At 32.6% G+C, this 16,229-nt stretch overlaps 1 protein-coding gene across 5 annotated transcripts in view; it reads left to right on the top strand.

Moving 5' to 3' along the window:
- The window catches only part of LOC143085466 (FYVE, RhoGEF and PH domain-containing protein 2-like), a 63,818-nt gene extending 51,418 nt beyond the window's left edge, over positions 1 to 12,400 (top strand). For all 5 annotated transcript variants that reach the window (XM_076261835.1, XM_076261826.1, XM_076261852.1 and 2 more), the window contains 7 exons: positions 886 to 919; positions 1,361 to 1,438; positions 2,595 to 2,723; positions 3,351 to 3,515; positions 4,134 to 4,262; positions 6,662 to 6,813; positions 9,357 to 12,400. In XM_076261835.1, the coding sequence (XP_076117950.1) occupies positions 886 to 919; positions 1,361 to 1,438; positions 2,595 to 2,723; positions 3,351 to 3,515; positions 4,134 to 4,262; positions 6,662 to 6,813; positions 9,357 to 9,495 (826 nt within the window). In that variant the 3' untranslated portion in view covers positions 9,496 to 12,400. The remainder of the gene's footprint in view (positions 1 to 885; positions 920 to 1,360; positions 1,439 to 2,594; positions 2,724 to 3,350; positions 3,516 to 4,133; positions 4,263 to 6,661; positions 6,814 to 9,356) is intronic.
- The last annotated feature ends 3,829 nt before the right edge of the window (positions 12,401 to 16,229 follow it).

Genomic DNA, 16,229 nt, shown 5'->3' with positions numbered 1-16,229 from the left:
TTCTGAATCCAAGGTTTCCCCATTCATTATAGTGTTAAATTTTGAAAAGAAAAAAAATTGATTGCTAGCATCGAAAAAACTGACTAAAAACGTTCGTGCAAAAAAAAAATTCAGACTCAGAAAAAAAATATATATCCCCCTCTTTTTGAACTTAAATGGTTGCTCCTTTATGAAAGCAATTTTGATGATTTGCAGTAGTTTAAAGATACTAATGATGTCTTTAATACGCATTAGAAAACGTACGCTGCAGCAGCGTGCTTACAGACGAAGAAAAAGGATTGAGATTCTGCTTGGTTTGAATGGTATTTCTTCTCTAAGGAGTATTTTCTAAGTGTTTTTTAATGGATCTGAGATACTAAACAAACAATACAACATAAAGGATTTTTCTTATAACAAATTAATATATCAAGTTAAGACAAATATTTCTGTAAAGAACTTTATTAAAAATTGAGTTATATCAATGGGAACGTAATTATGTTTAGTTTATGTGTGAGTTACACTAACACAACACCAAGTTTAGGTCAATGTAAACACGGCCTTATACTGTATACCTTGGTAACTATACTTCTAACTTCAGACTGATTTTATTGTCTCTTAACTCCTCTGAAACCATACATTAGTAAATAGTTGTGATATGACATATAAATGTAGTGTTTTGTACTTCCTAAATATGTCTTTGAAACAATATTTTTCCACAGAAAACACTAATTTTTCAGAAAATATCCAAATTCGGAGACCGTTATCAATCTTATATGCTTTCTTGCATGTTCATTTGACATACTGACCATGAAGTTTTAAAACTCTCACTTGAGCAATTGTATAGTGATTTTTCTGGAATCTTTATGCACATTTAAAAAAAAATTATGATGTGTTTTTTATTTTCAGAAATTCCAATGGTGAGCCATCAGGTTGGTGTGAGGTATGTATCCCCATCTTATGTCTGGTATAAATAGAAATAAGAATAGATTGTTGGGTATTTGTCAATAAGACATCAACCCATTAATGAAAAAAAACAATAGACATTTAAAGATCAAAATAAGCTCTTCAACTGTAAACATATTTCTAATTTGAACTTCAATCATTTACTTTTCTAACGTTTATCAATTATACACTATATATAGAAAGTATAAAAAAAGCTATAGTGTTTACTGGGGATATCTGACTTTGTGGTTGAGCCAAAGTCTCCATACAGATCTATAGAAAATGTGTGCTTTGTTGGACATTTAAATTGAAGGTTTAACTATACACAAGAAATCCAGGAAAATTGGTATCCTACGAATGGGAACAAAGCCACATCAGTCTATATTAATTGTTTCAAAAGTATGCAATATATAATTCTTCACATTCATTTTAATTTCAGACCATAAGAAAAGCAATAGAAAAATATAAAAGACGACAGTCGTTAAAATCAACGGAAATTCAAAGAAATAGTAAAGGGGTAAGTTACCAAAAATATATAATACACTACTGTAAATTCTGAAATTATTGCATGAATTTATTATTGCGTTTTCTGAAAATTGTCCTAAATCCCAGATATATTATTGTGATTCCAAGAAGTTCTGCAAACAGGTATATATATATATCAGATATCATAATGTGAGTTCTTATTAAACAGGTATATATATATATCAGATATCATAATGCGAGTTCTTATTAAACAGGTATATATATATATCAGATATCATAATGTGAGTTCTTATTAAACAGGTATATATATATATCAGATATCATAATGCGAGTTCTTATTAAACAGGTATATATATATATCAGATATCATAATGTGAGTTCTTATTAAACAGGTATATATATATATCAGATATCATAATGCGAGTTCTTATTAAACAGGTATATATATATCAGATATCATAATGCGAGTTCTTATTATTGTGAAAGTCTTTCAGTTGAAAATGATTCGCAATAAGAAAAACTTAACTGTTATCAAAATATATAACTACACTTATATTGAATGAAGGGGAAAGATTCTTTTCAATGTGAAATGCAAAATTTTGTATAAATGTAATAATCCTCATGTCAATTTTTGTAAAAATGTAATTTTTTTTTTGGCCCCACCTATGATAATATGCCCCACCTACGATAGTAGAGGGGCATTATGTTTTCTGGTCTGTGTGTCCGTTCGTCCGTCCGTCTGTCCCGCTTCAAGGTAGTATTTGATGCAGTCCAATCAAATTGAAACTTAATACACATGTTCCTTATAATATGATCTTTCTAATTTTATTCTCAAATTAGACTTTTGACCCTTATTTCACGGTCCACTAAACTTAGAAAATGAAAGTGCCAGTTTCAGGTTAAAGTTTTTGTTCAAGGTAGTTTTTGATGAAGTTGAAGTCCAATCAACTTGAAACTTAGTACACATGTTCCCTATTGTATGATCTTTCTAATTATAATGCCAAATTAGATTTTTTACCCAATTTCATGGTCCATTGAACATGGAAAATGAAAGAAGTGGGGCATACATGTACTTTGGACACATTCTTGTTTAAGGTGATGCATATTCAAATCACAAATTTTTTTACTATGTATAAAGTAGTTTTTACCAGATAAAAAGACATAATTTATGAATGATTTTATTCCAGATGACCGATGTGGAGTTAGGAAAAGTTGCTCCTAAATGGATCAAAGATGATGAGGTCACAATGTGTATGAAATGTACTGCTAAATTTACAGCCCTTCGACGGCGACATCACTGTAGAGCTTGTGGTGACGTAAGTTAAACTCTGTATTCAGATGACATCACTAGAGGCACTTTGTCTTCAATGTCATCTTATTATTTTTAAGAATAGTAGTTTTCAGGCCAGATTTTTATGTTTTTGCCATTAACTTAAGCTATTTTGCAATACTATTTGTAATATTTTACCTCAAGGTCAAATAATTGTTTTTCATTCAAACATTTCAGGGCAAGAACTTTTGATTCTTACTGAAAACTTCTTTTTATTTGTATGACACAATCTTGAAATTTGATATTGTGGTGAAAAAGAAGAATGAAACAATTTTGGATTTTGCATTTGTGGCTGGCATATGAATTATCCAGTTCTAATAATAAATAGCAATTGTTGTTCTTATTCTCTCCATATCTGCTCAAAATTAGTCGACTGGGATATTTGTGTTTTATTTGACAAAATTATTGAAATTTGGTTAAATTCTATAAGTTAAACAAATTACATATGATATTATAAATATTTTAATGTAAAATTAAAATAAAATATTGAGAATGGAAATGGGGAATGTGTCAAAGAGACAACAACCCGACCATAGAGCAGACAACATTTTTACCATGTCATTATTTGAAATTTAATAATCAAACTTTAATAAAGCATATCTTTAACTTACAGGTTGTCTGTGGCAGGTGTTCGTCCAAAAAAGTGCCTTTGCGATATGACAACAATCATTTAAATCGTGTCTGTGATGACTGTTACCATCTCCTACGAAACGATGAGGAGGAACCAGTCACACCAACTCATGACAAATCATCAACCAAAAAGAAAAACATTTTACAGGTATATATAACACTAAGAATTGATATTGAACATGTGAAGTGTGTGTAGGGGTTTTATATCATGAATGAATTCAATATGTATGAATAAAAAGAGATATGGGGTATATGTCAATTAGGTGACACAAAAACAAAAACCTGCTAGAGTTAATATCCTTTTGGTTTCACCCCAACAAAGTCCAAAAGGTGAGACTATGGCATGATGTTTTGGACAGCTGCTGTGTTGACAATGTATAAGTTTGTGATTACTTCAATTTAAGGAGGAACCACAATTGATGGGTCAGTAAAATTTGGTATGCAGTTGTACAAGCATTTTCACATCTCATTTCCATGGAGATGATATGTTCAATTGCTTTGAATGTTTTGCATAGTTTACAAAATACTGTCATTCAAATTCGAATTTTTGCATTATACTTTAAAAATTACATAGAAGCAAGACACATCTTTTTACCACTGTCAATATTTGAAAAGTTATAGCTATAGTATTTTTCTAATAATTATTTTTTGTTTTTGTTTTATTTAAAATTGCTGTATAAAATGACCCCTTGAAATTGCATTTCCTTGTTTACATGATGAGAAATTGTTTTCCTTTCCAAATAATCACAAATATTTTATTTTTCAGATAAATGCCAGCGACCCCTCAGTACTCTCAGGATATTTACATACAAGTACAGATAAAGGGAAGAGCTGGCACAGGAGATGGGTGGCAGTCCATCATAACTTTGTCATGTATACTTTTAAGGCTCATCAGGTATTTATATTTTAATGCTTGGAATCTCATATATATAGTTAAACATTCCATCCTATTTTATTAGCCTTTTAGATTGAAATGGATAATGTACTAGAAAAAAGTATTAAAAAGGTCACCTCTCTTGAGCGGTCACTTTTGATACTTCCCATGAGTAGCTGCTTAACCCTGTCAACGCTACACAAAAAATAGAAAAAAGGCTGTTGCTGCTGCATTCTGTTTTGTGTTCATTCATTAGAACTTTTCAGACTGCTGTATCATTTTTATTATGAGAGATACAGATAAAGTTAGTGCATTAAAAATGCACCAGATAGCATTTATTTTTCATGTATTAGTTTGTGATTAGGTCACTTTATAAGGAACCACTAGTGGTAGGTCTATGATAATTGGTATACAGTTGCATAAGCATTGGCATATGTCATTTCCATGGAGATTATTTTGCCCCACCCCTTTTGTCATGGTCTATTGACTTTAAAATTTTTGCTTAGTTTTCATGTATTAGTTTGTGATTAGGTCAGTTTATGGAGAACCACTACTGCTAGGTCAATGATATTTTGTATGCAGTTGTATTAGCATTGGCACATCTAATTTCCAGGGAGATTATTTGGCCCCTCTCCCTCAGTTATGGTCTATTGACTTTAAAATTTTAATTATTTTTCATGTAGTAATTTGGGATTAGGTCAGTTTATGGAGAACCACTAGTGGTAGGTCTATGATAATTTGTATGCAGTTGCATGAGCATTGGCATATGTCATTTCCATGGCGATTATTTGGCCTGCCCCCTCAGTTATGGTTTATTGACTTTGAAATTTTTGCTTATTTTACATGTATTAGTTTTTATACTGCAATCAGCTAATTTTCATACCTGTCAATCTGTGATTCAATGATCCGGCGGGTGTCCCGGGTGATCCCTCAGAATTGTGAAAATCTCGGTTTACACCCGCAGAATACGGGTCAGTTGACAGGTATGAATTTTACTAACAGATAAAGCTATACGTATAAACGTTAACTTTATACGTCAATGACCTCAACTAACCTATAAGCCCCACCTACTTACCAGAACTACTGTATTTAATCAACAATGTCACGTCACAACCATGACAATGTGTAGTAACAATGGTCAAATTTTTATGAATTTAAACTTGTTATGTCTTCAAATTGATAATTTATATACCATGTTTATTAAATGTTATTAATTAAGTTCATTTTCCCTTTCTGATTCCTTAAAATTTTAAGGTCTTATCGCCTGGACTACGCTCATAGGGAAATACCACAAAATGGTACCCATGAGGGAAACACATTTTTTAAACAATATTTGTTACATATTTTTTCATTTTTTTTTTTATTTTTATCGATTTCAGTATAAAGACAATATAGGTATAGTGTCTTGAAATATGAAATATATTTGTATTTGGCACGAAACGGGAAAATGCTCGGTACGACCTTGCATTTCCCCTGTTTCTAAGCCTCATACAAATAAATTTCATATTTCAAGACACTATACATATATTGTCTAAATGGTTAGGCTTGTTAAAAGGGAACTACTTATGATAAGTCAATGGTATTTAGTATGTAGTTATATTAGCATTGGCACATCTTATTTCCACAGAGATTTTTTAGCCATGTACCTTCAGTCATGGTTCATTGACTTTGAATATTTGCAAAACTTTACATGTTTTAGTGTTGCTATTTTAATTTCAAAGTTTTCATTATCGAAATTACAAAAAAGCGAGACATATAATAAATAAGACACCAGTTGCTCGATTCTGTAGCGTATTGCAGCATACACAATGTACAATGTAAACGTGGTGCAAAAAAGTGGCTTTGTCCTCAAAATTTTCAGGCAACCTCCGTTGATTTCAACCCCAAACTGGACTTTCCATATCCTTGATTCATACGAGGAAAATTTAGAGAGGACCCAAATGAAAGCTGAATGGTTACAAGTCTGGATGTAAAATCCATTGTCATCGTGACATATGCCATGACCATCAGTAGCGGGCACATACATCATTGCAGCATATGCATATGCAGCATAGCGTTGAAAGCTTGTTTGACTGTAGTATCATTATGCCATGCCAAGTTTATCACTCTTTCCACAAATGTTTATTTATGGTATGATCCCTTTGTTATATCTAGTTTACTCTTTCTGTACATGATAAATCATGTTTTACACACAGATTATGATTATCTATTTTTGGATGCCTATGCTATTACAAGTTTACATCTCCCTGCACATGTTAACAGATTATTTTTATTTATTTAAGGATCCCTATGCTTTTACAAGTTTACCCTTCCCTGTACATGTTTTCAAACAGACTATGTTTATCTATTTTTGGATCCCTATGCTATAACAAGTTTACCTCTCCCTGCATATGCTAACAGATTATTTTTATCTATTTTAGGATCCCTATGCTATTACAAGTTTACCCCTCCCTGGACATGTGGTAGAGGATGTAGATAAAGTAGAACATCTGGATAGGGAGAACTTATTTAAAATATCACATAAAAGAACAAATCTTTATTTGTCATCAGAGACCACAGCAAGTAAAGAAAGGTAAATCAGACAACTTATATTTAAGGAATGACTGTAACATTTTTTCTGTCTATGAAGAAATAACATAAAAAATGTAGTGCACACTGAATAACCCGTTTAGCGGGTTATTTAACAGTGTGCACCACATTTTTTATGTTATTTTGAATAAACTGAAAATATATTACAGTTATTTCTTATAATTTAATTTTAAATTCCATTTTAAACTAGAGTAAACCATGAAAAAACATTGATGTTGTCACGGTCACATGTCTATGGGCTGATAAACAAAACGACGTCAGCCAATCAGAAGACGTGTTGCATCCAAAATTAAATTATATAGCTATAAGAAGTTGTGGTATGAGTGCTAATGAGTGCCATCCAGACACAATTTGTAAAAGTAAACCATTAAAGGTCAAATATGACTGATTATCAGTGCCAAAAGATAAGAAGATTGAAATGAATTTGTCAGTCATAATCAAGGTTTTTGAAAAGCAAAGAATGGATCTTAGTAGTTCATCTTCTGTATCACTAGCCTGGCAACACTTAGGCTGTGAGTTTGAATCCTAGAAAGTATTTAAGAGCACTGTTCAAAGGTTTTTGGGCTAGAACAGAATGTTAACCTCCGAATCCAGTTTATAAACAGCAATAAAATAGCCAATCTCATTTAAATATATTTACTGTGTCCATGCCTTGCTTACAAGGATCTGACAACACTATGTTTTAATTTCTGTTTTTGTAATAATTAAATCAATCTATGAAACTTCAACCTTTAAATTTGTATCTTTATGAAAAATTCAGAGAAGTCCCAAATGACCCTAAAACAAAGTACTGCTATAATGCCGGGTTGTCAGATCATTAAGTCTCCCAAACAAAGTTTGGAGACTTATTGTTTTTGCTCAGTTCTTATTATTTTTATTATTCTTCCTCTTCTTCTTCTTCTTCCGCCACTTTAAAAATGAACTTGTCCGCAGCGTTTCTCCAAAACCGCTTGTCAGATTTACTTAGGGTTTCATAGAATGGTAGACTAATATGTCTAGGTGAGCCATCAATCTTTAGTTTGTGCATTGGGGTCTATTAAGGGGTATTTTGGGGGGTAGGAAGGAGGGAGGGGTTTACTATAGAACCCTATGGGATTTTATTTTCTAAAATTTTCTAATGAATATAACTTGAAAACTGTAAGCGATAGATACATGCAGTCTTCAGAAATGATTATAGGACAATAAAACAAATCACATGAAATATAGGGGGAGTTCCTGGGGGGGTCATCCCCACCCCCTTCAATTTGAAAATATGCTTTTATCTTGTAAACGGTCCAGATCCCCACCCCTAAACCATATATATTCTTGAATGGGACGATAAAACAAATCAAATTAAATCAAAGGGAAGTCCCCAGGGGTCATCCCCACCCCGTTCAATTTGAGAATGTGATATTATCTTGTAAACGGTCCAGATCCCCACCCCTAAACCATATATATTCTTGTAGGGGACAATAAAACAAATGAAATGATATAAAAGGGAATTCCCTAGGGGGTCACCCCACCCCCTCTGGTTTGAAAACTTGTAAACGGTCAACATCCCCACCCCTAAACCATATATATTCTTGTTTGGGACAATAAAACTAATCAAATGAAATTAAAGGGAAGTTCCTGGGGTTCACCCCCACCCCGTTCAATTTTAGAATGTGCTATTATCTTGTAAACGGTCCAGATACCCACCCCTAAACCATATTTATTCTTGTAGGGGACAATAAACAAATGAAATGAAATAAAAGGGAAGTCCTGAGGGGGTGACCCCACCCTGTCTTGCTTAAAAACTTGTAAGCTGTCAACATCCCCACCCCTAAACCATATATATTCTTGTTGGGGACAATAAAACAAATGAAATGAAATAAAAGGGAAGTCCCTATGGGGTCACCCCACCCCCTCTTGTTGGAAAACTTGTAAACGGTCAACATCCCCACCCCTAAACCATATATATTCTTTTATTGGACAATAAAACAATCAAATAAAATTAAAGGGAAGTTCCTGTGGGTCACCCCCACCCCTTTCAATCTGAGAATGTGCTATTATCTTGTAAACGGTCCAGATCCCCACCTCTGAACCATATATATTCTTGTAGGGGACAATAAAACAAATGAAATGTAATACATGGGAAGTCCCGAGGGGGTCACCCCATCCCCTTTTGTTTGAAAACTTGTAAACGGTCAACATCACCACCCCTAAAAACCAGATATATTCTTGTATGGGACAATAAAACAAATCCAGCGTTATGCAGGTAAAGTACCTGGGGGTCACCATCACCCCCTCCTGTTTGAATACTTGTAAATGGTGGAGATATACACCCCTAAATCAAATCAAATGAATATGGGACCATATGAATGGCGAGTTATGGGAGCTTTGTTTGGGAGACTTCGTAACAGCATCCTGTTACAATTACTTCTTGTTTATAGTGAATTTCTAACAGATTGTTAAATAGCTGGTACTCTTAAAAATCAGCTAATATGTTTACTAGCAGTGTGTAAATATGTATTGACCAAAGTTGTAAAAATATTTTGTCTTTTATAGATGGATGCATGTATTGTCAAAAGTTGTAATGGCTGAAATTCCTGAAGATGTAGAAGACATTTCTAAAAGAGACTCGTCACATTCGTCATCTAGTAATGAATCTTTTGAGAACACTGAAAGTGAACAGTCACATTTGTAGCAGTAACTGTGTTTCATAATGTATCAGGGGTGTTTTGAAATGTTGGTTTTACATTGTTAAAAATATTGTAAAAGAAAATCACTTATATTTTATAAAGATCATGATCTCATTATTCATTGACTAACTCTGTCTCAAACTTGTAATCAAAATACTTATAACTATGTACTTAAAAACTGTTCAAGTTTTACAAAAGAAAGATATTCAGAAACATGTATCAATTATTTTAAAAGCATAGATGCTTTATATTGCCATAGAAACAGCCAGTGACGAAATATCAATTTATGTCAACATTTAATGAGAAGATTCTTTAACTTTAATACATTAAAGCTATTTTCCTGATGCATGTAGGTTTAAGGTTTGGTTGACTTTCTTGCTGTGTTTGTATAAATGTTTGCTCAAGCATTGTAATTAACCCTGCCTATTTATTGATTGCAAATGTCAATCTTAATTACAATGATTTACAATTCAATTCAATTCAATATTTTATTTACGTCTCACCTTATGTATAAAATTACACAATACATTTATAACAGATACATTTTGTATACATAAGCCAATCTGTACAGATTTATGAGAGACGATAATCACTTAAAAGAAATATGTATATGTACATAATAAATATTAAACATGAATGGTAAAATTACACAAACAAAGCAAGCCAACTTAACCTTTACACTACAAGCATTAGGAAAATAGGTCTAATTAGGACATTTCTAGAAACTTTGTTATTAATGAATTATATTTGACTTTACGGTAAATATGGAGCCAAATCTTTTGAAAAGTAAAACATTGTTTGACAAAATTTTAAGGGATAACCAGTGTGATTGTCTGTTATTGTTATTAGCTATATACTTAATGTGATACTGTTCTGTTGTTTTATAGATTATTATGATTTGTTTTGTTGTTATGAAATATTTTAGTGCTTTTAAATATTGTTTTATTATAATTATTATTATCCTTATACTGTAATTGGTTATGAAGCAAAATTATTTAAATGTTAACGATCTTATTCAATAATTAAAATTTCTATCATAAAAATGTCCAGTTGAATAGAATTAAAAAGATAATGTTTAAGGTCTTTTGTTTTACAGCAGAAAAAAAGTTTAAACTTTTGTCCATATATCAAGTGCATCATATTGAAAATGTCATTGTTACAAGAGTTGTGCCCTTAAATTGGATGTCCTCTTTTAGCAAAGTTGACAATTCTTCATTTACAATGTACTTTTATGAACAGAAGCATAACCAGTTAATGAAAAATATAGATGGGGACCTTGACTACCCATTAAGGTCTAGTATGGTCATCCAAAAATGTTGGTTTGACTAAAACATTTATACTGTAAAATATTTGACCATAAACTAGGGTAGGGATTTAGATTGTTTAAGTTTGTCCAGAATCCTCATAAAATTTCAATCAAATTATTTGGCAGTAAGTTTAACAGTTTATAAGACATGAATTATGCTTTGGAAAAAACTATGAATATTTTGAATTATTCTGTTGTTTGTATCACTAAATCAAAACTTTTGTTGATTGCTGATGTCTTAAATGACCATGATCCTCCAAAATAATACTTCCATGCTATAATGACACGGAAAAAATAATTACATGTGTTGGGAGTAATTTTCATTATAATTATAAAATGATGAAAAAGTGAACATGTTATTATATTTTTTAAACAAAATCTGTATGAATTGTAGTGAATAAACATAAACCATCATATTTGCCAGACATGACCTTAACTTGAAGGTCATTGACCAAAATGGTAGATTTGGATTAGGCGAAGAATAATTTTTTACAGAAATAATTTCAGACGTTTGATTGAAATCAAGTTTCTTATGGCCATTTTTGGAGGATCATGGTAGATTTAAGGCTCATTAAGTTTATAGTTATTTTACGTTGAATGTATTATTGTTTTATATTTATTTTGTTATGGAGTTTAGTGCTCTTGATGTACATTGTGTTCATTATTGTAAATTAATCTATTGTGTTTTTGTTCAGAAATTTGTATTTTTATAGAATTTAATAATTGGTTTAAATTTATCACATTGAGACCGAGCTGTTTTATACATGGCTTATTACTTATATTGCATCATAGAAAAACATAGTAGAATGAAAAGTACAAAATTTACTTCAAGTATGGTTTATCACCATCGAAACAAAATTATTTTTTCAATTGAAGACGGTATATATTACTTCTAACACTGCAATGAGTATGATATCAAAGATATTTCTCAAGGCATAAATTTAAAATTTGAAATTTAAAATGTGAGGCTTACTGAGTGTTTTAAATATTTGAAATTTAACTGTAGTGTAGAGAGAATTAAGTTATTATATGAGATTAAACAAACAATACAACTATTCAGGGAAAGTGTGATACTCATCCTAAGACTGAACATTTTTCAAATTTAAGAAGTATGGCTTGGGTTGTGTTCTAATTATTGATATTTTACCTTTTAAAAGTATGGAAGTATTACGCACAAGATTTCAATGGTGGAATATGGTTCTGTAATGTTATACCATACAAAGGCAAACTTTCATCTTTTTTTCCTCTGTGATTTCAAAAAAGATATGGTCTTTCTAAGTGACGTCAACAGTCATGGTGACCTTTCTTTTGGTAACGTCATATTGGCAGCTGAGATTAAAGCAAGAAAAATTGATCTCTTTTTGTTTAATTTTGACCATTGAAGAACTGAGATAATCTTAACCATATAACCATAAAAAGCCTATTTATAGCATATTTACAAACCATTGACAATCCATGTATCATCTATTGTGTACAGAGACTGATTGTAAACATCATATCATAATAATTGTTTATAAATATCATCAACTAATAATGGTGCTAAACTAATACCATGCTGAAACAATATGGTTTCAAAATAAAAAAAAAATATTTGTAATACCAAACTCCTTTTTTTGTCGAGCCTGCAACTTTTGTTGCAGAAAGCTTGACATAGGGATAGTGATCTGGCGGCGGCGGCGGCGGCGGCGGTGTTAGCTAACTTCTTAAAAGCTTTATATTTTAGAAGGTGGAAGACCTGGATGCTTCATACTTTGTATATAGATGCCTCATGTTACGAAGTTTCCGTCAGTCACATGTCCAATGTCCTTGACCTCATTTTCATGGTTCAGTGACCACTTGAAAAAAAAGTTCAGATTTTTTGTAATGTTGAATTCTCTCTTATTATAAGTAATAGGATAACTATATTTGATATGTGCGTACCTTGCAAGGTCCTCATGTCTGTCAGACAGTTTTCACTTGACCTCGACCTCATTTCATGGATCAGTGAACAAGGTTAAGTTTTGGTGGTCAAGTCCGTATCTCAGATACTATAAGCAATAGGGCTTGTATATTCGGTGTATGGAAGGACTGTAAGGTGTACATGTCCAACTGGCAGGTGTCATCTGACCTTGACCTCATTTTCATGGTTCAGTGGTTATAGTTAAATTTTTGTGTTTTGGTCTGTTTTTTTCATACTATATGCAATAGGTCTACTGTATATGTTGTATGGAATGATTGTAAGGTGTACATGTCTAGGGGGCAGATGTCATGTGACCTTGACCTCATTTTCATGGTTCAGTGGTTATAGTTAAATTTTTGTGTTTTGGTCTGTTTTTTTCATACTATATGCAATAGGTCTAATATATTTGCTGTATGGAATGATTGTAAGGTGTACATGTCTAGCGGGCAGATTTCATGTGACCTTGACCTCATTTTCATGGTTCAATGGTCAAAGTTAAGATTTTGAGTTTTGGTCTATTTATCTAATACTATATGCCATAGGTCAACTATATTTTGTGTATGGAAATATTTTATGATCTTTATGTCAGTAGCGCAGGTTTCTTTTGACCATGACCTCATTTTCACGGTTCATTGCACAGTGTTAATTAGGGCCCCGCCAAAGGCGGGTCGCCCTATAGTGATCAGTCTGTCCGTCCGTCCGTCCGTCCGTCCGTCCGTCCGTCCGTCCGTCCGTAACACTTTGTCCGCTCCATATCTAGAGAACCATTATAATTTCATACTTTATACTTTACATTTATTTATGTTTAATGTTTATTAACCACCACCAGAGGGCGTGTCATGATGTATGTACAACTTCCTAGGTCAAAGGTCAAGGTAAAAAAACTTTGGTTTCAGTTGACAACCCTGTGTCCTGTGGTGAAGATCGTGTCCGCTCTATATCTTGAGAACCGTTATGATTTCAAAGTTTATACTTGACATGTATATGAACCAACACCAGAGGGTGTGTCATAATTTATGAACGACTGCCTAGGGCAAAGTTCAAGGTCAAAAACTTTGGTTTCAGTTGACAACCCCATGTCCTATGGTAAAGATCCTGTCCGCTCTATATCTTGAGAACCGTTATCATTTCAAAGTTCATACTTGACATGTTTATAAACCAACACCAAAGGGTGTGTCATAATTTATTTACAACTTCCTAGGTCAAAGGTCAAGGTCAAAAACTTTGATTTCAGTTGACAAACCCATGTCTTATGGTAAAGATACAATTTTTTAATGCACATTATTCACAGCGGGGCCCACAGAGATGGCTCCCATCTCAATGATATCTAGTTTTTTGTGTTTTGGTCTATTTTTCTTAAACTATAAGTAATAGGTCAACTATATATGTTGTATAGAAGCATTGTTAGCTGTACATGTCTGCCTGTCATGGTTCATCTGACCTTGACCTCATTTTCATGGTTCATTGGTCTGTGTTTAGTTATCTTGGTTAATGTTAAGTTTATGAGACAGTTGTAATAAAGCTTTATACTTAGGACTATCAACATAATATCAATGATTAGTATAGAAGGCGAGACATTTCAGCGTGTGCACTCTTGTTACTATTTGATATGTTACTTATAGGAAAATCATAATATTGATTCTGTTTGTTAGACTCTTCCTGAATAATACATGAAAAAAATACTTTAAGGTAATTCGCTTCTCAGTTTCAAAATAATTAGCTTTTCAAAACACTAGTTTATATTGATAGGTGATTAATTAAGGAATCAAAAGAGCAAAAAAAAAATGTATAGGTCAATGTGCTTGTTTTCGATATATTAGCCATTGAAATTTTGGCTGGAAAATAGTCTGTCTTGACTTTTCATAGCTTTATCATTGACACGTTTAAGTTCTCATAAACTATTAAAAAATAATTAACATTTTTTAAGACTTACAGATGTCTTATCATCATACACGTAAAAGATTTATAAAAAGAAAGATAAGGGTCAATGGGCAAATTTTTTTAAGGCATTCAAATGGATAAAACCAAAGGATTCTGAAAATTTGACAAATACCCAAAACATGACAAGCGAACTTCATTAAACCTATACAACTACTGTTCTTATATATACAGTACAGAGTCCAAATAATGCAGATGTAGGCAATTATAGGTCAACTTATTTTATTTTGTTTCTTTATTATTATGAGGCTGACTTCATGCAGGAACTTCTTAGGAAGAAAGATAAGAATTTGGCAATATCCTTTAACTCTACTTTCCGCTATATAGATGATGTTCTTTCACTAAATAATTCAAAATTTGGTGACTATGTGGAGCGCATCTATCCCATCGAACTAGAGATAAAAGATACTACAGATACAGTTAAGTCGGCCTCATATCTTGACTTACATCTAGAAATTGACAATGAGGGTCGTTTAAAACAAAACTTTACAACAAAAGAGATGATTTCAGCTTTCCAATTGTGAACTTTCCATTTCTAAGTAGCAACATTCCAGCAGCACCTGCATACAGGGTATATATCTCCCAATTGATAGGATATTCCTGTGCTTGCATTTCCTATCATGATTTTTATCGAGCCTGCAACTTTTGTTGCAGAAAGCTCGACATAGGGAAAGTGATCCGGTGGCGGCGGCAGCGTTAGCTCACTTCTTAAAAGCTTTATATTTTAGAAGGTGGAAGACCTGGATGCTTCATACTTTGTTTATAGATGATTCATGTTACGTAGTGTCCGTCAGTCACAGGTCCAATGTCCTTGACCTCATTTTCATGGTTCAGTGACCACTTGAAAAAAAAGTTCAAATTTTTTGTAATGTTGAATTCTCTCTTATTATAAGTAATAGGATAACTATATTTGATATGTGCGTACCTTGCAAGGTCCTCATGTCTGTCAGACAGTTTTCACTTGACCTCGACCTCATTTCATGGAGCAGTGAACAAGGTTAAGTTTTGGTGGTCAATTCCATATCTCAGATACTATAAGCAATTGGGCTAGTATATTCGGTGTATGGAAGGACTGTAAGGTGTACATGTCCAACTGGCAGGTGTCATCTGACCTTGACCTCGTTTTCATGGTTCAGTGATTATAGTTAAATTTTTGTGTTTTGGTCTGTTTTTCTCATACTATATGCAATAGGTCTACTATATTTGTTGTATGGAATGATTGTAAGGTGTACATGTCTAGCGGGCAGATGTCATGTGACCTTGACCTCATTTTCATGGTTCAGTGGTCAAAGTTAAGTTTTTGAGTTTTGGTCTTTTTATCTAATACTATATGCCATAGGTCAACTATATTTGGTGTATGGAAATATTTTATGTTCTTAATATCAGTCGCGCAGGTTTTATTTGACCGTGACCTCATTTTCACGGTTCATTGCACAGTTTTAAGTTTTTGTGTTTTGGTCTATTTTTCTTAAACTATAAGTAATGGGTCAACAATATGTTGTATAGAAGCATTGTTAGCTGTACATGTCTGCCTGGCATGGTTCATCTGACCTTGA

Source organism: Mytilus galloprovincialis, chromosome 1 (genome assembly GCF_965363235.1).
Source record: "Mytilus galloprovincialis chromosome 1, xbMytGall1.hap1.1, whole genome shotgun sequence".
Taxonomy (NCBI): Eukaryota; Metazoa; Mollusca; class Bivalvia; order Mytilida; family Mytilidae; genus Mytilus; species Mytilus galloprovincialis.
The sequence above is the reverse complement of the archived record's forward strand: the minus strand, read 5'-3'. Positions and strand labels throughout refer to the sequence as shown.